This window comes from Halichoerus grypus, chromosome 13 (assembly GCF_964656455.1).
Source record: "Halichoerus grypus chromosome 13, mHalGry1.hap1.1, whole genome shotgun sequence".
NCBI classification, from domain to species: Eukaryota; Metazoa; Chordata; class Mammalia; order Carnivora; family Phocidae; genus Halichoerus; species Halichoerus grypus.
Window position 1 is genome coordinate 82,368,648 of NC_135724.1, and position 24,029 is coordinate 82,392,676.

The following is a 24,029-nucleotide window of genomic DNA, read 5'->3' on the forward strand; positions in this document are numbered from 1 at the left end:
CTAAAAACAAACAAACAGATGGAAGGCTAAATTTGACCTGCAGGCCATAGTTTGCCAACCCTGGTCTAAGACAATAGTGGTGAGGAAGAGACCTTCAGCTGCCATATGTTCTTTACTTTCCTTTTAGTAACAGAACTCTCATATGTATTAGCAAGGCACATTGCTGCCTAGCTAAAAGACTACATTTCCCAGCATCCCATGTAGCTAGGTGTGTCCATGTGACTAAGTTATTCTGGCCAATAAAATGTAGGTGAAGGTGTTAAATGGTAATTCTGGGAATGTAGAAGTGTGGTGGGAATTCAAGGGACCGTGTTGGATCACCGCTATGCCTCCAAAGGCCTAGGGAGGAATCTTCCCTTGCTTCTCTCCTGGCTTCTGGTGGTTTCCAGCATTCCTTGGTGTTCCTTGGTTTGTGCCAGCATAACTCCAGTCTCTGCCTCCATCTTTATATAGCCGTTTCCCCTCTATGTCTGTACAAATTTCCATCTTATAAGAAAACCAGTCATTGGATTAAGTTCCCTGCCCCCAATTCCATATGACCTCATCTTAACTTGTTTACATTTGCAAAGACCCCTTCTTCCATTAAGGTCAAATTCATAGCTTTCAGATGGAGATGAACTTGTGAGAACTTGTGAAGACACTATTCAGCCCAGTACACATGTGATAGCTGGAGCTGTGGCAGCCATATTGTTGCCATGAGACAAATAAGCCTGAGGACTAAAATCAACATCCTGAGGATGGAGGAGCAGAAGCATAGGCATAGCCTGATTCTTAATGAAAATTTGCACTACAAACCCAACCCTGAGCTTGCCCTTCTCTGGATCAGAGGTTGACACACTTTTTTCTATACAGGGCCAGATGGTCATTTTTTAAACTTCGTGGGCCATACAATTTCTGCTGCAACTATTTAACTCTGCTGTTGTGGCACAAAAGCAGCCAGAAATAATGCATAAATGAATGAGCATGACTGTGTTTCAGTAAAATTATTACAGAAACAGGCAGTGGGCCGACTGTCCCACATACCATAGTTTGCCAACCCCTGCTCTGGACTTGTCGTCAAGCAAATAATAAAAATCCTTGTGATTTAAGACCCTATTAGTTGGATTTTCTGTTATTCGTACCAAACGCATACTAACTGATATATCTAGGGCAGGGTTTCTCACACTCGGCACTATTGACCTTTGGGGACAGATAATTATTTGTTGTCTGAGAATCGTAGAATGGTAAGCAGCATCCCTAGCCTCTACCCATTAGATGCTCGTAGCACCCTTCAGTTTTGATAACCAAAAAACGTCTCCAGACAGTGCCAAATGTCTCCTGGGGAGCAAAATTGTTCCTGGTTGAGAAGCACTCATCTAGAAATAGCTGGAAATGGAATCACCTGGTCACAGGGCGTGTGCACGTTCAGCGCTTCCAGGTTTGCCAAATTGTTCTCCAGCATTTACCCCCATTTACCCTCTCAACACTATAATTTCAAGTCTAGCGATTCACTTGTTTAAACTAAGCTCAGTTGCCTTCAATAAAGTGATGATGGCCTGAGCAAAGGACAATATGTCTGAATTTTCACAGCAGGAGTGTGGCTTTAATCAACCCTATCTCTTGTGACTCCAGTAATCAAGGCATTAGGTTTTATTTAAGTGAGGTTTACCCTTCACACTTAAAGTATTGATGAGACTATAATTATGGGCTGGTTAATTTTTTTCTCCCCTGCTGTGGACATTCGTCTGCTGTTCCCTCTTTACTTACAACCCAAAGATCCTTAAGGGAGAGGTATCAAATGAATAATTAGGAGATCCCTGGAGAAGGGGTTACCCCATCTTTTCAGGTATCAGAGGGTGAAAAAGGATAAATGTGAGAGATGAGAGCAGTCCTGCCCTGCGTCTATTGAATGGAGGGAACTTTCCTGGGAATAACTGTGATGTAATTGAATATTGGACTCAACTGAAATCTGAATCCTCTTGTTTCCCCAGTGGGCTTGGGTAAGGGTCCCAGTTCTGTTTCTTAAGTGGATGCTTAATAATCCCAATAGAATAACAAGGACCATAACTAATACTTATTGAGTGCCAAACACTTTGCTAAACACTTGATAATTCTCTCTTTTAATTCTCACAGCAACTCAATGAGGTAGACACCATGATCATTATTTCTATTTTACAGATGGGAAAGTGGAGGCTCAGGTCAAAAATACGCCCAAAGCACCTAGCTATTGCATGGTAGGGCTAGGGTTCAAACTCAGATCTCTCTGGCTCAGAGTGTCAAACCACTCTGCTATAACTCTGACTTCGATTCAAGAACTCTGTTGTTCACCAAACCGACTCCTGGCATCAAATCCAGCCCTGGCATTAATACATAGCTTCAGGAAACACAGCTGTTTGGAGGAGGCAACAGCTGTTCATTCATTTACCACTTCACCAAGCCACACAAATTAAAACACCATAAGGTAAGGCTCACTCAGTCTCAAACACCAGGATAGGTAATTATTGCTTTAATTAAAGAAAAAAATATCCCTCCCCCTCCTGCTCAAAAACATTTGAGTATTGATTTCTGTAGGAGGTAAGGGAATGATTTGGGGCAGGAAATTTTTGTATGTTCTTGATGATAATTCTATATTGTGTATGTTTGAAAGAGAGAAAGACAAATCAGGATGCTTACCATTCATTCGTTCATTCACTCATTTTTTAAGTTTCTCTTTCATCGAATATTTACTGAACACCTGTTATGTGCTAAGCCCAGTTGTTCAGCACTGGGACACCATAGGAAACCTTCATGGATGAGAAAAATCTGTCTTATTTCTTTATGAGAGAGAGGCTTCACATTCTTGCATCTGGCAGGGAAAGTTTTCTCTGAATAAAAGTACCAGCTGGATTTCATGAACTATTTCTCAAATCATCCCCTAAAACCTGTCCTCCCTTAAAGGTTTCCAATAGGACATGGGAAGAGGAAGAAGGGAACGTGTCAACAGTCCTAGAACCCAGTGCTTCTCAAGAACCAAGAAAAAGGGGTGCCTGGTTAAGCGTCTGCCTTCGGCTCAGGGTCCTGGGATCGAGCCCCATGTCAGGCTCCCTGCTCAGCGGGGAGCCTGCTTCTCCCTCTTCTCCCTGCTTATGCTCTCTCTCACTATCCCTCTCTCTCTCAAATAAATAAAGTCTAGTAAAAAAAAAAAAAATCCAGAAAAAGGTACAAAGCACATACCCGTCAGTCAAAGCGGCCACGTCTGATAAGTATCTGCTTCTAACTTCCCTTTTAGGACATTCTCTCCCCGTTCATTGCCTCTCTATTCATCTGCTGCCATAACAAAGTGCCACAACACTGGGTGGCTTAAACAACAGAAATTTATTTTCTCAAATAATAAAACTCTCAGGGAGTTGGCAGGGTTGGTTTCTCTTGAAGTGTCTCTTCTTCGCTTGCAAAAAGCTGCCTCCTTGCACGCCTGGTGTCTCTCCCTCTTTTCATAAGCCCAGCAGTCATATTGGATTAGGGCCCCACCCTTATGACCTAATGTAAGCTTAATTACCTCTTTATTTTATTTTTTTAATTATTTATTTGACAGAGAGAGAGATAGCCAGAGCAGGAACACAAGCAGGGGGAGTGGGAGAGGGAGAAGCAGGCTTCCTGCGGAGCAGGGAGCCCAATACGGGGCTTGATCCCAGGACCCTGGGATCATGACCTGAGCCGAAGGCAGACGCTTAACGACTGAGCCACCCAGGCACCCCTTAATTACCTCTTTAAAGGCCTTGTCTCCTAATATAGTCATTATGAAGTCCTGGGGGTTAGGGCTTCCACATAGGAATTTTGGGGAGACACAGTTTATGTGGTCTCTTATGTAGAGAGAGGTAACAGCCTCTCTCCCTCTTCCCAAGTGCCCAGGGGTGACATAATGCTAATGAGCACAAACCCTGGGGCCAAACAGCTATGTGACCTTGGATAAGTTCTTTAAATACTCTGCCTCCATTTGTTCATCCATAATATCGGACTAATAATAGCACCTGTGCTATTACATAGGGTTGTTAGGAGGGTTAACTGAGATAATATGTCTAAGGACTTAGAACAGTGCCCGGTGTACAAAGTAAGCACTATGTAAGTGTTTATTAAGTTGAACATTAAAAGTAAAAACTCATTTAACTGGAGTGTGAGGAGGGTGTTATGTTACTGTCCCAAAGAATTTGCTTTTTCTGGACAACACTAATGTCAGTGACGGAACGGCCGATTCACAATAGCGGAATCATATATAATTGAGGGTGCAGGCCCTCCAACATCCTCCAAAGCAGACTGTTTAGTGACTACATGATCTACTTTAAAATATTAATAGTAGCCAACATTTATTAAATGCTAACGATGGGCTGGACACTGTGCTGAGGGCTTTACCAGTATGATCTTATTTAATTCTCGTAAGGTAGGTACTATTTCCACTTTACAGATGAGGAAGTGGAGGTTCCAAAAAGTCTCATCTCAAGGCCAAGTTCCCCAGTTAGTGAATGGTGGGGATAGGGCCAAATAACTCCAGTTAAGAGCAGATTAGGGACTGTCAGATGCAGAGTATGGCGGGGGGGGGGGGGGGGGGGAAGGTCTTCTCTTTTTTCCAACTTCCCATCACCCTTCTCTTTTCCCTCTGCTGAGTGACACATCCCCACGGCCAACGCTGCACTCCCTTTGCTACAGAAAACATCCAAGCGGCTGGGACCCAACCCAGCGCCACCTTGTGAGCCTAGCATTTCGAGGGGCAGGCTTCCAAACAGGGTAATAATCGTCCCATTAAAATTAATGTCCATGAAGTGAGCCGTTAAAAGCGTGCAGATTAAAAAGGGGGGGAGGGAATTGTTCAATTTAAATCCAAAGGGCTTTTCAAATAGACACTGTATCTTCATTCTTGGAACGCTACACCGGGCAATGGATCAGGTCCCCTCTGCAAAGACTAGGGGGGATTAAGAAGGTGAGTCCCAGGAGAATGAGGAAGTGGTTCTGGCCAGAAGCAAAGGGAACCAAGATTTATCCAGGGCCCGCTGCATGCCAGGTGTTTGGCATACATTTCTCTCATTTAATCTCTGCCCCAATCCTGGGAGGGAGGTATTATTATTCCCAGATTACAGGGGGCAGTATAAAACCGTGGTTAAGCGCTTATAGTCTGCAGCATGCTGCCTTAATTTAGATCCAGTTTCCCTCTTCACTAACTCTGTGAACTTGGGCAAGAGGCCTTACCTCCCCGTGCCTCAGTTTCTTCATCTGTAAAACAGGATAGTAATAGCACCGCCCCCCCAAGTGTTGGGGGATTTACTTAAGGCAGCCAGGCAGCGACCAGAGCCCAGTAACCTGCATAGCGGGCACTCAGAAGGCAAGTGATGACCCTTCCAAAGGATAGGAAAACAGGCTGGGTAAGGGCAGGGCCCACCAAGATCACACTGCAGAGCTGGGATCTGACACCTGACCATGCCAGGGGAGGCCGAGGGGAAATCTCCCCTCATGACGAATGCAAACCCAAATGATGTTCATAGTCTTGAGAATGTTTTCCAAGGGACCAAAGGACTCGGGCCTTGGCAGCCCTCTGCCCGGCGGAAGGAGACAATCAAAGTTCCCTCATCAGGTCCCAGACAGCTGGCTTGAAGTCACTTCTGGCTCCTCCAGTTTTCTGAATCCCAAAGTTATCTGAATCCCATTAAATTTAAGATCACAGAAGGGTTCATTATCTCCCCCCAAATCCTGAGTGTCCCTCACCCATCTGTATCTTCACTAAGCAGGGACAACTGCAGCCTTTGGAGTCTGAAGTCCCCCCAGCCCCTCCCCCTCGTTGGTCCCTCAGGGTCTCCACTGCGCATTAAATCGGGATCGCCGCTAGAAACTGTAACCCGGCAGGAAAACAATATTCACAAGGAAGCAGACAAAAATAAGTTACCTTCCAGAAAGCCCCTTGCGAGGGTTTTTCGGGTGCGCGCCTCTGCGCCTCTCCGGGGCTAGGGACCGACCCCCTCTAACCCCCCCGCCCCGCCTCCATCAAGCGTTCTAGAGGCTTTGGGGGCGCGTTAGGGTTTGGCGGGGAAGCCCGGAGCGGGGTGGGGGCGTGTGTCGGGTGTATTCAGGTCCGAAGCCTATAGGTGCCGAGTCAGACCTGAAAGTGGGCAAGTTGGGTTGAATCTGGCTCTCTCAGGAGATTTTCAATCAACCCACCTCCCCAAACAAAACAATAGCCTCGGAATATTTTTTGGAATAACGCAGCCGAATTCGCTATCAGCTTCATCCAAAACGGCAAACAAGCCTGCTTCCCTCGCCAAATCGGAAGCGGAGCTGAATTCAGGAAAAAGAGAAGGAGAAGGCCTTCCCTCGCGCTCTCCGCCTCCGCGGGGGTCCCATGCGACCCCCCAAGCCCGGGACCTCGGCGGCGGGGGCCTGGTCGCGTCCCAGCGCGCCGCGCTCCTCCTCTCCCAAACGCGCGCCCTCTCGCTGCCGGCGGCGCTAGGGTTAAAAGTTACCTCTCGGTTTCTTCTGCCTGCAGCCCCCCCCCCCGGGGGCCGGATGATGTAACCCCCCTCCCCGCGCCCTCCCCGCCCCCCTCCACCATGTGACACTTTAATTAATAATAGCGCCGTCAGCACAACAAACGCACAACACAAGGAGAAACTTGGTGTCCAGGGGAGGCCCCCGGCGGCTGGAGCGCGGCGGAGGCAGGCGCAGAGGCCGGAGGGAGCGGAGGCGAGGGGCGGCCCGAGCGCGGGGAGGGAGCGAGGCGAGCGGTCATGTGCCCGTGCCCCCTGCACCGCGGCCGCGGCCCCCCGGCCGTGTGCGCCTGCAGCGCGGGCCGCCTGGGTCTGCGCTCGTCCGCCGCGCAGCTCACGGCCGCTCGGCTCAAGGCGCTCGGCGACGAGCTGCACCAGCGCACCATGTGGCGGCGCCGCGCGCGGAGCCGGAGGGCGCCGGCGGCCGGCGCGCTCCCCACCTACTGGCCCTGGCTGTGCGCGGCCGCGCAGGTGGCGGCGCTGGCGGCCTGGCTGCTCGGCAGGCGGAACTTGTAGGAACGCGGGGCTTCTTGGTGGGGCCGGAGCCGAGACCCAGCCGGAGAGAGCAACAGGTACGCGCGCGAGCGCCAGGGCGCGGTGGCTGGGGACTGGTCACGCCGGGCAGGCTGGGAGCGCCCGAGCGACCGACAAGTTTGCTTTCTTCCCTTCCCATCTCTTTCTTTCTCTGCTCCCTTCTCTCGCCAGGATCGCCAGCCTCCTCCCCTCCAGTTGCCATCTCTCCTTCCAAGTGTCAGGTCCGCTGTTCCTGTCCTCTTCTTGGGGCATCTTACCACTCTCTCCAGTGGGATGGCTTTGGGCGGAGGGGGGGGGGGCACGGGGGGGACTTTAGTCTCCTCAATCCCCACCAGCGCCTCAAGTAAACACAGTTTACAAGCAGTGCAAGTAAAAAGTGTGTTTGCAATGAGGACGTAGTTTCACGGCCACGCCGAAGAATTATAATCTATCTCGGGTTCAAGGCAAGTCCCCCGTCCTCTTCCAAGCCGGCTGCCGTCCTAAGTCGCCAGTTTCCGAACCCTCTTCTCCCTAAGTGGCACTTCCCTCGTTTCTGTTCCCCGTTCTCCCGGAGCGCCTCCAGGTTTCCGGTGGAGCTGTCTTTCCCCCTACGGCCCCGCGCACTTTGCACTTTTCCTCCGCTTTGCCAACTTCCTCGCTCTTTCGGCAACGAGGTGTCCCGTTTAAGGAGCTTGGCCTCCTCTTCACCAGAAAGTTGGAGCTGAGATGGAGAAGGAGGTGCCCCCAAAGTAGGCTGGGATCGGAGGCTGTTAGGGAAACCCCAAGGGGAAGTCTTCATAAAAGAGCATTTATTGAGCTCCTTCTGGGCGCTAGGCCGTAAATGTTTAGGGAGGGAATGTTTGAAAGCTTGCGGTATGCCAGGCCCTGCGTGCTGGTGGGCGTGGGGAGTGAGTATTGAGCGCCCACTGCGTTTGGTACCAGTGGGAGAAAGGTACTGAGCATCTTCTGTGCACTAGGCCCTTGGGGTTGGGGAATTATTGAGCACCAGCTGTGCGCCTAGGGGAGCAAACGTGTTAAGGGATTGTCTTCTCAGATCTGGAACAGAGCAGAGCTGCAGAGAATGGGGAAGGAGAGAAAATCAGCCTGAGCCCACCACAGGTGGATCTAGGGCTGGAAGGTGAAGGTCGAAGGTGAGAAAGCCAGCGGCCCCGGGATGCCACGACCCGCAGATGCCGAGCGCTCGGCCCCGGCCGAGCCCTGCCGTGCGCCGACACCCTGAGAAGCTGGCGCGGCGCCCGCGGGGAGAGGCGGCAGCCGGAGCGTGGGGGGTGGCAGCGCCGGGGGAGCTGCGGGGGTGCGCAGGGTGTGAGCCGGGAGCGCGGGCGACAGATGTCGCGTGGGCCGGCGCAGCCCGGGCGCTGGCGAAGAGAGGTGCGTGCTTCGGGGCGCTCTCTGCCCGGCTCCCGGAGGTCCCATCCGCTACTCCCCCTGGGTGGAGAGGGGCTGTCCTCGGCCGGAAGGGGCCGGGCTGGGGCTGCCGAATCCCAGGGGCAGGAACAACATTTTGGACTGGGCGGAGGGAGGGGTGGGCAGAAAAAGCGAGCGAGAGACGCGAAGCCCAAACCTGGAATTTAGGGAAAGGGGGAAAGAAAGTGGAAGGAGAGGGAAAGAAAAAGCGGGCGGCGAGACCAGGAAAGGAAGATGGGGGAGCTGGAGAATAAGAGAAACTGCTTGGAGAACAAGTTGCAAAAGACATTGGCAATGTGAATTAGAAGCAGGACGCACGCTAGAGGAACCCAGTAGGAGGGCCAGAACACGGCTTTCTGCCGTCTTGGGGTCCAGGCGAGGCTGGGAGAGCGCTCTCTTCCCAGGACCGGGCGGTGCGGGATGCTGGGCGCCCGCCCCGGGGTGGGGGCGCACAGACCGGGCGCTCGTCAGGGCTGGGGGGTGCTCCGGGGCGGCGGGGAGGAGGCTGCCGCCCGGGAGGGAGCGGGAGACCTCAGCTAGGGCTAGCGAGGAGGACCGAGGGCGCCCCTCCGCGCGCGGGCGGGGGGAGGAGCGGGGAGATGGGGATCCCACGCGGCAGGGGAGGGGTCCCGCAGCAGTTTCGCTGGTGTGGCTTCGGCGTAGGGTTTATGACCCCCTCCTCACTTCGCTTCTGCCCCAGAGCTCCTGGCTGCTTCTCAACTCCAGGCCACCCCTGGGTTCTGCTTCCTCCTGGCGAGTCCCGCCTGGCGTCCCCTGCAGCCACACCCTCCAGAGTTCTCCCTCCTCGGGTGCCCTAACCCCGGAATGCCCGGCTCGGCTTTCCTGCAGCGCCGCGCCTCACTCCCATGGGGACACCGGTGGAATTGTGTACCACCTGATTCCTGCGCTCCCGTCCGGGGGTTCGCCGGCCTTGGGCTCCCAGCCTCCGTGCCTATCCCAGAAACTATCCCAGTGCCTGCCCCTCTGCCTTGCGTGTGCGTTTGACTTAATTGGGGGAAACCCATCTTTTCCTCCGCCTCTCCGGTAAGTTAGGGAGAAGTGAAAGAAAATCCACTGGAGAAAGACAGTTTGTTGAGTTCCGTGTGTGGTCCTCTCCACTTTTGCTACCCTAGAGGAGAAGTGGGAATGCTCGTAGGATACCTTAAGTATTTCGGGGAGGCCTGGGTCAGCCCTATAGGGCAGGCAATTCTCTTAGGCGTCAAGGGTGAACTTCTTTTCAGCCTCCCCTGTGAGCCAGCAATGCTTCTCTCAGAAGTCATCATTAAATAAACACACACACACACACACACACACACACACACACACACACACACGACTCAGTTTTCCCCATATTTAAAATGGGGACAATAATAGTACTTCAAGACAAAGGTGTTGTCAAGAGGGTGAAATGAATTCACATCCAGAGAGTTCTAGAACAGTGCCAGATGCATAAGAAGTAGATATAAATGTGAGCTATTATGCTTATGATTGTGCATTTTATAGCTTCCTTTCCCAAAGCAGACAACATTCTGCCATTGTTAGGGGGCAGTTCCCCACCATCCCTACATGCCCTCTTGGGGAATCAGGGCAAGCCTGGCCAGGGTAGTACAGTGGTAAAGAGCATGGGTTTAGGAATCAGATGGGACTGGATTTAAGTTCCAACCCAGTAACTTGTGGGCAGTGTGACCGTGGGTAAGAACCATAACCTTTCTGAGCCTAAACTGGAGCTGTACCTCTTCTAGGATTGTCGGAAGGCTGATAGGAGAGCATCCATTTAAAGTGCCCAGTGCAGTGCCTGGCACTTAGCTCACTCATCAGAGGCTGCTACTTAATGGGTAATGCCATTCTTATTATTTCAAAGAGGAAACTGAGGCAGAGAGGGTTCACTTGAGTCCCAGAGGACTGGTGGCAACATCAGAAATGGGAATGGAGTTTCTGTCTTTGAGCACACAGCCCCCCCCCCATGATTTGGGGGTGCAGGGGAGGAGAAGACACGGGACAGCAAGCAGAGGGGGCGATGAGCTGTGAATTCCTGCACTAGAGAGATTCCCTTTCTGCAAGAGCCTCAGGGGAGGCTCCTTGGAGGCTGAGGAGGCCAAGAGGAAGATGGGTGTGGTTTAAACAATCGCTGGGCAGCAAAAATGCAGGAGGGGGAGAGAGGGAACCAGAGAGAGGGAACCAGGGAACCGGAGAGAGGGAGAGAGGGAGAGAGGGAACCGAAGATGCTTTCTGGTGAGCACTGGCTGGCAGGGGTTGGGAGGGAGGGAGAACTGTGCCTTGGGAGGGGGCAGGGAGGGAGAGAGAACACAGCCAGGGAATCTGGCTGGGAAAAGGGGCCACTGGTGGGCAGAATCTTGCCTTGGGGCTAAGAAGAAGGGGAGGAGGAGAACTCTGCAGGCCCAGGAAGCGACCTGGTCAGCAACAAGGAAGACAACGGGCCAGCAGCAACCTGCTTTAATGAATTAATGACGGCCTGGCCTGCCAGCCAGACATGCTAACTGGTTCTTGGCAGGTACTTTGGGGACTCAGTGGTTAAACCTGGAGGCGCATCCCTCCAGCCTCCCACCCAGCCTACTGCACCCCTGCCAGGATTACTTCTAGAGCCTGAAAGCCTCAACCCGGGGAGGGAGCAATCCAAAAGGAAGGAGACAGCTGCTGGGGAGGTACCCCCCGGGAAGGGGCCAGATGTGCAGGACTTTGGCAGCCTGCCCACCACATGGTCCCTGTCTGGAGTCACCCGCTTGCCTAGTGAGAGGCCAGGGCACAAGTGACTGAGCTGTCAATGTAAAAACAGCTGCACCCAGGGATAATTAAATACACCCCCAGATGTGGGCTGGGTGGATTTGGCAACCTCTGGCTTTTGACAGGTGGCTTTTCAGACCTATACTGGGGGGACGGGAGGGGGGAAGTGGGGGCTTCCGTTTCCCCTCTGGTCATCACCAGTGTTATGTGTGATAGGATTTCATGGGAACAATGGGATGCCCCGCCGCATGTGACTTGCTTGTCACACAGTAGGTGTGCAGTAACTATGTAATGAATAAATGCATCAGTCAGCAACTATACAAGATGGGTATTCCCAAATTCAGCTTCTTTCACTTATTCAGCTATTCATTACTGAGTACCCACTGGATGAAGGGCACTGTAGTCACAGGAAGGACCATGACATAGAAGGCCCTGCCCTCGTGGACATTTTAGTGGGAAAAGACTGATGATAAGTTAGTACAGATTGTTCTGGTTACTATTGCTCTGTGACTAGTTACTCCAAAGCTTGTCTGATTATGCTTACACGTTCTGTGGGTTAGGGATTCGGATATGGCATAGCAGGGGCGACCTGTCTCTGCTCCAGGCTGGGTGGGGGCTGGAATCACGGCGGGCATGGGGAGGAGGTAGTGGGGGATCTACATTTCACCTCCTCTGTGGCCTAGGCTTTTCCCCAGCATGGCAGCCTCATGGTGGTCAGACTTTGACCTGGTGACTCAGAGCCCCAAGAGCAATTTTGCTCTTCTGACCTGGCTTCAAAAGTCAGTTAGGTTAGAAGTAAGTCACAAGCCGGCGCATATTTGAGGGGAGTGGAATTAGACACTGCCCCCTGGGGCAGTGGCAAGGTTCTAGAACAGCACGTGGGACGGGAGATAACGTGGCCATTTTGGGATCACACAATCTAACACAGAGATAATTTCAGGAAGTGCCTTGGACTCAGAAGGTATTACAGGAAGGTAATGTAATAGAGAGCCCAGGGGACTCCTCACCTGTAGTGGTTAGGGATGCCCAATTTCAGGAGGAGCCAGGGGGCCGGTGACTTGAATGACGAGAAGGAGCAGGCCACATGAAGAAGGCCTGCAAGGAAGGTGTTCTGGGCGAGATGATAGCAAGTCCAGTGGGCTGGGAGGTGAGACTTTGCTCGGTGTGTCTGAGGAAGAAAGAAACCCGAGGAGTGTGGCTAAAGCCACATGAACTTGGGAAGGAAGAAGTCTGAGAGGTAGGGAGTGGCTAGATGAGGCCGTGGCAGGGAGGCCGAGTTTGGTTCCAAGTTCAATAGGAAGAAGGGGGTGAGAAAACCAAGCTCAGAGAGGCTTTCATCAGTAATGAGATTCACAAGCGCAGATAGTGCATGAGCAGGTGCTTTGCAAGGGGGAGGGGGAGAATTAGATGTGACACAGTGAAGAGGACTCTGTTCCATTGCCATGCACTTGCATGATGCATTGAGCACCGGCTACAAGCCAGGTGCTGGGATGCAGGAATATAGGGATGAACAAGTCCCAGCTCCTGGCTCAGAGGCTCCTAGACTTCAGGAGCCAGAGAGCCTGGCTCTTACTCTCACCCCAGCCTCTCAGTGGAAATGAACGAGTTCACCTCCTGCCAGGGTCTGCCAGATCCTGATTCCTGTACCAGTTCACAGATGCCCAGCCCTCAGTACCCTCCGAATGTTGTGGATACTGGCTGGATTTCCATCACGTAAGAAATGTCACCATTCAACTTAGCCTGATCTCCCTGTCTCTTAGCCTGCCCTGCTATTGGGTGGGGGATCTCTGTTTTAACCCATGTCAGTGAGATGCATCCTTTTATTCCTGCTGGATGCCCAGGGAAGGAGAAATCTCCTTTACCCTCCCGTGGAGAGAAAATTGGCTGCCCCCACAAAGTGTTGCCATCATTGGACCTTTGCTCCGAAGACCACAGACTCGGGCAAGATGGAATTAAATTGCTTTGGGGGCGCCTGGGTGGCTCAGTCGTTAAGCGTCTGCCTTCGGCTCAGGTCATGATCCCAGGGTCCTGGGATCAAGTCCCACATCGGGCTCCCTGCTCCGCGGGAAGCCTGCTTCTCCCTCTCCTACTCCCCCTGCTTGTGTTTCTGCTCTCACTATGTCTCTCTCTGTCAAATAAGTAAATAAAATCTTTAAAAAAAAAAAATTGCTTTGGGAAACTTTATGTAACACCCCCTTTTAAAAATAGCTTTTTCTTGGTTGCAAAAAATATTACAAGTTCCTTATTAAACATTTGGAAAATGCTGAATAAAAGACAATTTTTGTCGATTGTTTTTATCTTACTACTCACTGTTAACATTTCGATAGGCTTCTTTCCATTTTCAAAAATGCACTGATGGGGACTTTAACAAATGGAATCACTAGCTCTAGATATTTATTCTCTGTAACCTGACTTCTCCAATTTTGGAAAGACATTTCTCCACGCCTTGTAATATTTCCTGCGACACACTTATTCTATCGTAGAGCATATCTATGACACATTTGCTATGTCATTATTTGACTGTTCCACCATTTACCTTCCCAATCCACTATTGTTGGACATTTAGATTGTTTCCATCATGATGATGAGCATCCTTGCGTCTAACTCTTTGGGCACATCATGGATAATTTTCTGGGTTTTTTTTAAAGATTTTATTTATTTATTGGGGGAGGCACAAGTGTGGGGGGGCAGACGGAGAAGCAGGCTTCCCGCTGAGCAGGGAGCCAGATACGGGGTTCAATCGCAGTACCCTGGGATCATGACCTGAGCTGAAGGCAGATGCTTAACTGACTGAGCCACCCAGGCGCCCCCATGGATGATTTTCTGAAAAATGCCTCCAAGTAGAACTTTGCTATCAAAGCATATGTAAACATTCTTTCATTGTAACAGTTGTCTAAAGGGTATAAAATCTTGTAAAGGTTCAGAAGGGCTTTCTAGACAACATTGCCATTCATTCCCATGTCTCAGTCATGTCCCTGGCTTCTTGAGTTGGCTGTTATCATCCTCAGCTAAATCTGTGGCCTTTTCTGTGGAATGTTCTTCGTGGAACACACCTCTAGCTATTGCTGGAGTGCCTGAGAATGCAGAGGACTCCTTGCATGCCCATCCCAATGTCGAGGAAGAGCTCCAGGTCAGAGCAATGTTACTAAGGGTTTGGAGAAGCTTCCCTGCCTGCCTGGCTCTGCCTATCACCATGGCACAGTCAGGTACCATGTACATCTGATATTCTTCGATCTAGCACATGGTACATAATAAATCCTGAAGGACGCTAACATACCGATGATGGGGAAACTTAGCTTTTGGTGGGGGGAGGTCTTCAGAGAGTGGGAATGTGTCACGGGCAATGGGATGGATTTAAGAAGAGGTACCACTTTCAAAGAGAGCCCAGATTTAAAATGTTTTAGGTGGCACACCATGGGGCCTAAGTCTTGATTCTGAAAATTTCACCATTGGTAACTGTTTATTGTAGTCACCCAGATTTATGCGGAGGCAGGACAGCTTGGTGGAAAGTGACATGAGCTCTGGAGTCAAGCTGCTTTTTGGGTCAGGTCCAGATCTGCCATCTACCAATTGTCCCTTTACCTTCTGGGCAGTATGGGGTACTTAACTGATATTCAGAAAATGGTAGAAAATGATAATTGGGAGTGTGGGATATGTGATATTCTTATTTGGGATAAAATTCAGTCTGTGGACCTGTAATCGTAATATGGTGGGAACTCCTAGGGGACTTTTTAGAGCCTTTTGTTTAAAGCAGTTCTGAGTTTTGTGTCCCCCACTCTGTGGCTCACCAGCAGCCTACTTAAGCCACTGTACCAGGGCTGGGAGAATCTCCAGGACAGGACTTCCCAACCTGGGCAACACTGGCCTCCAGGTCCCATGAGGGTGCCAATCATGTCTATTTTGCCCATCACTATATCCCAGCCCAGGCATGGTGACTAGTGCAGAGCGGGCATCCAGTAACTACTGAATGAATGAATGAATGAATGAATAGATAAATGAATGAATTTGGGGGAGGCCTCAAGGAATTTGGGAACCCCAAAAATTACACATAAAATTGGTTGATTTCATACTCCTAAGTTTCTCCCTACTTGAGAGAGAAACCAAGGCTTTGATCCAATCCTCAAATGATCTATGACCCAAAAGGTCAGCATTCTAAAAATATAGCCAGAGCTTGATAGGACTTTAGAGACCACCTAACCCAACTCCCTCACTTTCCAGACAGGGAAACTGAGGCACAGAGATAGCTGCTGAGGGTTTAGATGAGGTGGCCTTCAATGCCATCTGACTCTGTCTAAAGGTGCCTCGGTGTCTGGGCAAGGGTTCCAACCTGGTGGTCTCCCGGCTGAACCTGGCCTGCAGTTGGGTTTTGTTCGACTCCCATGGCTTTCCCCCCAGCACTGAAAAATCAGGCACTTTCTTGTAGAAGCTTGTATTTCCAGTTTTTCTTGAACACATGGAAAGATCTGACGAGATGGAGTCTGTATTCCTGTGTGGTAGCAAAGGCTTGGATGAGGATCAGAAGGCCCTTTAGATGGGACACAGAGTCTCTGCTTACCGTGACCTCTTCTGAGCACACTTCACTGGGTCCATGCATACATTTAAATTTGCAACCCCTGCTTTAGGGGACCACTTTGTCAGACATCCCTTGATTCATACACACACCCACACACATACCCTATTTTAAATAAGTGAGATCATCTGTTCATGTTGTTCTGTAATCTGCTTTTTCTCCACTAAAAATAGATTGCTGATCTCTTCCCATGTCAACAAAGAAAGGTTTCATCATCCTTTTTAATGGCTGTATGGTGTTCCATTGTTGGATGAACTGTGATTCACTTATTTGGTCACCTCTCCAGGGACATTTATGCTATTTCTAATTTGCTGATAGTACGAACGAGGTGTAATCTGGTTTGGACAACTTTGCAAAGAAGAAAAGAAGTTCCTAGCAGTGAAATTATTGGGTCAAAGAATGCGCATGTTATAACATGGGGTACACCCGCCAAGACTACTTTAGAAAGAGTCTGCCCATTTGATTTGGTGTCAGTTCTCTGCTGCCTTGCTGTCTCCCAACCCTCAGCGCTACCCTTCCGGAAGTCCAGTTAGTGTGCATGCAAGGTCCACCTGCTATAATTTCATAGTGGCCAGAAGCTCTTAGTTCTCTGTTCTCTCCTCACAGACTTTCCATAATCAATAACCACTCACTGAGGCACTGATAACTATTCACCAATAGCTGGGTACTGGGCACAGGGGGTCACCATCCCTTCCAGTAGCTGCCAAATGGCCTCTTCCTCTCTCACATGCCTCAGATCCAGCCTTCTGCTTTTTCTTTTCTTTTTAAAGATTTATTTATTGGGGCTTCTGGGTGGCTCAGTCAGTTAAGTGTCTGCCTTCAACTCAGGTCATGATCTCAGGGTCCTGGGATCTAGCCCCACATTGGGCTCCCTGCTCAGCGGGGAGTCTGCTTCTCCCTCTCCCTCTGTTCCTCCCCCCTGCTCATGCTCTTGCTCACTATCTCTCTCTCAAATGAATAAATTTTAAAAAATCTTTAAGAAGATTTATTTATTTGAGAGAGAGCAAGAGCACAGGCGACACGGGGCTCAATCCCATGACCCTGAGCTCATGACCTGAGCTGAAACCAACAGTCAGATGCCCAACGAACTGACCCACCCAGGTGCCCCAGCCTTCTGCTTTTTTGATCCCCTTACCTACCTTCTTCTTAGCACCCACCTTCCTAGGTGGGCAGCATGAACTATAAGGATGGAGATTGAAGACACAGACCAGAGCAGTGTTCCCTCTAGGAGGATTCTGCATGGAGACCTTCGTCCCCATAGTTCTTAGGTGCTAGGACTGACTGCTGGTCCCATCTGAACTCCACAGTCAAAATCAGCACCCTAAAACCAAAGATGGAGAGTGGGGAAGTTGCCACCATTATTCACTTGTTCACATATCCACTGTCACCCAGCAGACTGAAACGAGCACCTACCTATGCAGGGCATTGTGATGGGCTCTGGGGACATAAGGATGAGGGCGAGAGACACGGTGTCTGTAAATGGGAGGCTTAGAGCTGGAGTGAAGGGGGCTTTCTTTTTATTTCTATATCCTTCTCTGCTGTTTGAATTTGTAACTTAACACTTGCGCAAATAGCAAGAGCAAAAAAGGTATTTTTAAAAATTAAATATTGAGACCTCTTAGGGGACCCAAGAGTCCTCATCTCAGATACAGGAAGAAGCGAGTGAACCTCTGGCTCAATCTACTGCTGCAGTGGGGCTTGCCATTCACAGCTTCCTACCTTTGCGCCCACAACAGGGTGATAACACGGTGGCCCAGGGAGGCAGGACCCTGAGGTTCCATGTTCTCCCCTCTGTCCGCCTGCCCCCACCACACTGTGGGTGCAAAGTGGAAATAGGGACATTTTTCTTAAAAGGCAAAGTTTCACGAATCTCTTCAGCTGTGAGCTTTGGTTGTGAGTCAGCATTTGAGAGAGTTTTTTTATGAGCCAAGTTTGAGGAAAAACATCCCAGGGGCAGGACAGTGGCTCAGAGCGGGTGGTGGATTTTGTTTTTTAAAAATACAGCTGACCCTTGAACAACATGGGTTTGAGCTGCACGGGTCCACCTATATGCAGATTTAAAAAGAAATAAATACAGTACAGTACTGTCAATGTATTTTCTCTTCCGTGCGATTTTCTTAATTACATTATCTTTTCTCTAGCTTACTTTATTGTAAGAATACAGTACATAATACATATAACATATAAAATATGTGTTAATTTGACTGTTTATGTTATGAGCAAGGCTTCCCGTCAACAGTAGGCTATTCATAGTTAAGTTTTGGGAGAGTCAAAATTTATACGGGGGGATCTTCGATTGCATGGGGCGTCAGAGCTTCTAACCTCTACGTTGTGCAAGAGTTAACTGTAGTTGTATTTATTTATTTGTTTATTTATTTTAATTTTTTTGAGAGAGACAGCATGAGCAAGCAGGGGGTGAGCAGAGGGAGAGGGAGAATCTTAAGCAGGCTCCACACTCAGCGTGGAGCCCAACACGGGGTCCATCTCACGACCCTGAGATCACGACCTGAGCTGAAATCAAGAGTCAGAGGCTTAACCGAATGAGCCACCCAGGTGCCCCTGTGCTCTTAACCATTACACTATTTTGCATATCTGAACACCTCTTTATATGGATATATAAAGATATATAGATATCTGTGTGTGTATAGACACACACACACACACATACATATATACATATTCATTAAAGGAAAAAAGATCTGGGATCATGCTATTTGGCCATTTGCTCTTTTCAATTAAGAATCATAGCACACTTAGGGGCGCATGGGTGGCTCAGTCGGTTAAGCGTCCGACTCTTGGTTTTGGCTCAGGTCACGATCTCGGGGTTGTGGGATCGAACCCCTCATCAGGCTCTGCGCTCAGTGTGGAGTCTGCTTCAGATTCTCTCTCCCTCCCTCACTCTTTCACTCTCTCTCTTTTTCAAATAAATAGATAGGGAAATAAATAACATCTTAAAAAAAAAAAGAATCATAGCACACTTAGATCTACCTCTTTCTAATACACAGGTAGCTTAATTTGTTAATCCAGTCTCCTACTGATGGACATACGGGATGTTTCCAAACTGCTGCTATTACAAATAAAGCTGGAGGGAACACACTTGAGCATATTTAGGTGACTACTTCTATGGGCAAGCTCGCTAGCCTATCGTGTCCCATTTAAGATCCCCAGAAACGTATGCGCAGGCGCCCTCTCCGACTGTGGGCTGTGGTCACATGGCCTCCATTGGCCACGCAGAGGCGAGCTTCTGATGTCCATCTGTCACTAGGGACACCACCCTGCAACCAAGACATAAACAGGCAAGGGCACTTGTCCATGTAGCTGCGCTGGGAAGCCCTTAGAAAGACTCGTTATGTGCTTAATGATTTGCAAGTAGGAAAAGTGAAAATCCTTTGCTGGTCCTGCCTAGTTTTGCAAGAACATGCCATTCCTCCCATGGATGGAGCTGATCCGTGCCGTTAAAATAGAGTTCTCTTACCTCTCCTGATACCATCGTCATCTTCCCTTCATCGCCAACAATCAACTGACGTATCTACGCAGCCTCACTCCGCATAACTTTAGGATGCATCACGGTCCCCTGATTGAGCTGTATGTGTCACTGCCCTTGTGCTTTGCTCTGGCCCTTGCCCCACTTAAATGATCCTTGCTTCTTCCAGTTATGGAAAAAAATATGAATGCATCTCTTAAAGGCCCAGTTCAAATCTTGGTTCTTCTCTGAAGCTTTCCTAGTGAGCACGGCCACATCTTGACTTCTGGCCTGTCCATACGCCTGTGGTCAATGGTCTTCCGCAGTTCCGGCCTCTGGCACGTCACATCTCCCCGAGGGAGGCTGGAGGCACATCGAGGGCAGGCACCGGGGCCTTATCAATAGCACACAGAACAATGCTGAGCACAAAGTCCACATGCTCAGTAGCACATAGATGTGGCTTCTTTCTCTCTCTCCATCCTTCCTTTTTTGTGCATGCTGACGGCAGCATAATCATCTCAGGCTAGTGCTGCAGGGTTCCACTGACTTTTCAAACATCAGTGTGACTAGGAGCCAACAAAGTGAGTTTTTTAGGGGTTACAAAAGCTGATTTTTGTAAACGAAACGGAGTGTGTTTATCAACTGAGTTGGTGGAGGACTGATTCAGTATCCCGTGAAAACACAGGGCGGCAACACAATTATGCAGAAGTCATGCTGTGCTCTGCTCTCACAGGACAGAAGGGGAATGGGGGCTTAGGTGGTGACAGAGATCTTTTGCCTCTACCGAGCAGGTCAGAGCAAAAGGACTGAGGTCACTGATACGGATCCTGGCGAGTGTCAGCTAATGTAGATTGTGGGGTCCATGGGATTAGGACTCACTTCATTCGTGCATCATATGTATTGATTAAGGGTGCAAGTAAGAGGCAGAGAGGACCCCCAAGCTAAGTAACCAGAAAAGAACTTAGTGAAGGTTCAGTGACAGAATGTGGACAGGGTTTAGGAAACCAAGGAGGAATAACACAGTACCACTGGGCTGGCCACAGAGGAGAGCCAGTCCACCCCGGCCTGAAGGGTTGAGGTGATGGGGGAGGAACCCGAGCCTGGAGGGGGGCCTGGAGGGCAACCAGAGAGTCGAGCCCAGCAGGCGCTGTGGCCAGTCTGTGGCCCCGCAGGATGGGAGTCGGGGGAATACAGACCCTGGTCTCGTATCCCATCAGCACCTTCGGTGGACTGGACCCAGCAGGAAAACCTATTGGTGCAGTTCATACTGCACAATATCCCAGATTCTTGCCAACTCAGAAAGTGATCTCTCTCCCACTTTGTGCCCTACACCACTTGATTTGTACCGCTCACATGGCACATCACCCACCGCCTGCTTTGGACTAACATGCTGTGCTCTTCGAACTTCCAGCCCCTGCTAACTCTCCAGCCTCATCCCTCCCCGGCCCCATCGCCCAGGCTTTGCTGGAGCCTCATCAAGCTCCTTGACCTGGTTGGGGTATTTCATTGCTCTGTTCTTGCTCTTGTCCTGTTTCTTCCCTTCCTCCCTGCCACTCCCCCATCCCCTTCCTCTGCTCCCTCTTCCTCCTCCTTCTGACATGATTCACCTGCCAGAAAACCCATCCTTTTGAAGTGCACAACTCAATGGTTTTTTGTTATATTTCCAGAGTTGTGCCAGCCATCCCCACAATTGATTTTAGAGCGTTTTCATTTCCCCCACAGAAGCCCTATGCCCATTAGCGGTGACTCCCTAACTCCTCCCTGCCCCCAGCTGTGGACAACCACTAATCCACTTCCGTCTCTAAAGACTTGTCTCTTGTGGGCATGTCACCTCCACATGACATACTCACATACCGTGATCTTTTGTGTCTGGCTTCTTTTATTTAGCAAAATGACTTCAGAGCTCATCCTGATTATAGTGTGTCAGCCTCCTTTTCCTGGCTGAGTAATACTCTATTATATGGCAATACCCCGTTTTATTTACCAGTCGATGACATTGGGGTCATTTCCGATGTTTGGCTATTATGGATAATGCTGCTCTGAACACTGATGCACAGGTTTTTGTATGAATATATGGTTTTTTTTAAAAAGATTTTATTTATTTATTTGAGAGAGAGATAGCCAGAGAGAGAGCACAAGCGGGGGGGGGGGGGGGGTGGGAGGTGGGGAGAGGGAGACCTGACGTGGGACTTGATCCCAGGACCCTGAGATCATGACCTGGGCCGAAGGCAGATGTTTAACTGACTGAGCCACCCAGGCGCCCCTGAATATATGTTTTTTAAATAATTTTTTGAAAGATTTTATTTATTTATTTGAGAGAGACAGAGAGCATGAACAGGGGGAGGGGCAAAGGGAGAAGCAGACTCCCCGCTGAGCAAGGAGCCCGATGTGGGGCTCCATCCCAGGACTCCAGGATCATGACCTGAGCTGAAGGCAGAAGATCAACCAACTGAGCCACCCAGGCACCCTGAATATGTTTTTTTTTACATAATGTTTTTGAAAGATTTTATTTATTTGAGAGAGAGAGAGAGCACTAGCGGGGAGAAGGGCAGTGGCAGAGGGAGAAGCAGGCTCCCCATTAAGCAGGGAGCCCTATGTGGGGCTCAATCCCAGGACCCCGAGATCATGACCTGAGCTGAAGGCAGACGCCCAACTGACCCGACTCATTCAGCCACCCCTGTTTGAATATATGTTTTCCGATTCTTGGGGGTATGTGCCGGTTTTTCTGCCCTTCCCGGAATGCCTCATCTTATTCTGGCTAGTTCCCTAGCATCCCTCAGTCCTCTGCAGGAGTCTGCCTCTTTCTCTCAAGAGCTCTGACTCCCCCTTTCCCTCATGGGATCCCATAGTTCGTGTTTATCCAGACTGCTCTTCACATGACAATGTCATTGATATCAAGTTCTTCTCATCTCTTTCTGTTGGCTTCTGAGCCCCTTAAAGGGCAAGAACTATGTCATTGGATTTGTAACACCTAGCATGGTTCTTGTTATGTTCGGCAGTGAACGAATGAATGAATGAATGAGAGCAGAGACTGTCTTACAAGCCTGCCTTGACTATGGATCTGTGAAATGAATAGATGAAGGTCCTGTTACTGATTTGGAGGAGCAAAGAGGCAGGGTGGTTCTACCTTCTCTTTTTTAATCACAGAAGATGCTTACGTCTGAAAACAGAAAAGGGGGTGTGTGCGTACCAGTGTTTGTTTAGGGAAGGCTGCTGTGTGGACAGGGCTTTGGCTGGGGTGGGGGTGGGGGTGGGCACTAAATCTAGCTTCTGGGGACCCTTTCCTCCAAATCAGAGCTCTGTATGTAGCAGCTCTCTCCCATCCCCCTCCACCTCCCGACGTTCGACATTCGGGGCTGGTTGTGCACAGGCTCAAGGCACTGACGTCATCCCCAGCAGCTGTCTGCACGTGCCTACTGACCGAAATACCAATCTTTATTTCTGCAGGTTGGTGAAAACCCTGTGTCCTTGGAGAAAGCTGGTTCCTGTTTTCCTGAGGGGGAGCCCGGAGCTTGAAAGGCCACAGTTGGCACTTCGAGAAGGAAGTGGAGAGGAGCCTGGAGCAACAGTAGCAACGCGGAAAGGGACTGGGGAAGCCCTTTGCATATCCAGCTGCAGAAACAGACACCCCAATGCTATTTACATACAGCTCTATATATAAAAAAAGAAAATATGAATATTACTACTCAGTGCATGTCTTGTCGAGGACACAGTCCCCTCCCTTTTCTGCACCTTCCCATGTGAACTTTGATACTTCCGTGTCTGGGGCACCGGAAGAGAGATGCCTACTGTGTACCTAGAAAATCTGCAAAGACTGGTGGGAATTAGCCCCAGAGTCGACCAACCACCTGGGGAGGGATGCTGGTGGAGTAAGCGGTGAAATTGCAAAAGGCAAAATAGAAGGAAAAAAAAAAAAAAAAAAGAAAGCGAGGAGGATGAGGGGCCAGCTCTGTAGGGGCAGTCTGGGATTTCTCCATTTCTAAGAGTCTTGATAAGTCCTAGTCTCTCTGTACCTGTGTAGGTAGATAGCCAGTCCCACTGTCACATCAAGACAAATGGGATTTTTTTTTTTCCTACCAGTCTGGTGTCTCTGGTGCTTCACTTAAATTTTGCTGGTGCTGTGTTCTTGCTGGTGCTGCCATGGCGTTCTGTTGCCAGACTGCAAGGCCAGGGGACAAGAGAGATTTCTATTTTGCTGTTTCAAATTCTTTTTTAAAGGGACAAGTTGCAAAAGTGCCACTTGAGAGTCTCTGCTCTTTCTCAGTGGGGATGAAAAATCCAGAGGTGTTTCAGAACAAACCTTGGGGTCTGGGAGGGGGGAAGGGAGGGGGGAGGGTATTGAGTGCTTGCTGGTTACTGAGGTGGAAAGCTGACCTCATATATGACTTGTCCTCTACCCCCACGAAAGTATCCTGGGAGTTCAGTGCACGGCCTCCCTCACTCCCCAAGGGGATTTCAGGGCTTAGGTTTTATGGATTAAAGAGCCAAGAAATGGCTACATTCTGGTCAAGGGTGATTTATAAGCAAGAGGCACTGGGGGAGGGAGCAAGTCATTTAAATGAAATGCACCAGCATCTCACTGACTGACAGAGGGTCTGATTCTCCCCCCCCCCGCCCCCGCCCCAGGATGAGCTACTATTTTCAGAAGTTTCTAGAAGGGCTAAAAAAAAGATGTGTGCTGGACTGAGACTTGGCTGCAAAGACTCTTCAGGGAGCAATGATTATTTTTTGCTTTTATTTTTTAAAAAAATGCAAAAAAACCCCAAAACCCTCCCAGGTATTATTCCTCTGTGCTGGGTCTCACAGTGCCGTGTGCAAAGCTGAGATG

The 24,029-nt window shown here is 49.7% G+C and overlaps 1 protein-coding gene across 1 annotated transcript; it reads left to right on the forward strand.

Moving 5' to 3' along the window:
- The first annotated feature begins 6,603 nt into the window (after positions 1–6,603).
- Positions 6,604–23,127, forward strand: HRK (harakiri, BCL2 interacting protein). The gene is made up of 2 exons (XM_036115875.2): positions 6,604–7,057; positions 22,649–23,127. Exon 1 carries the CDS (start codon positions 6,726–6,728, stop codon positions 6,999–7,001), a length of 276 nt encoding a protein of 91 aa, XP_035971768.1. The 5' UTR covers positions 6,604–6,725; the 3' UTR covers positions 7,002–7,057; positions 22,649–23,127.
- The last annotated feature ends 902 nt before the right edge of the window (positions 23,128–24,029 follow it).

Excerpts from the sequence above, each read along its gene's own strand:
- HRK (XM_036115875.2), top strand. The coding sequence starts at position 6,726 with ATGTGCCCGTGCCCCCTGCACCGCGGCCGCGGCCCCCCGGCCGTGTGC.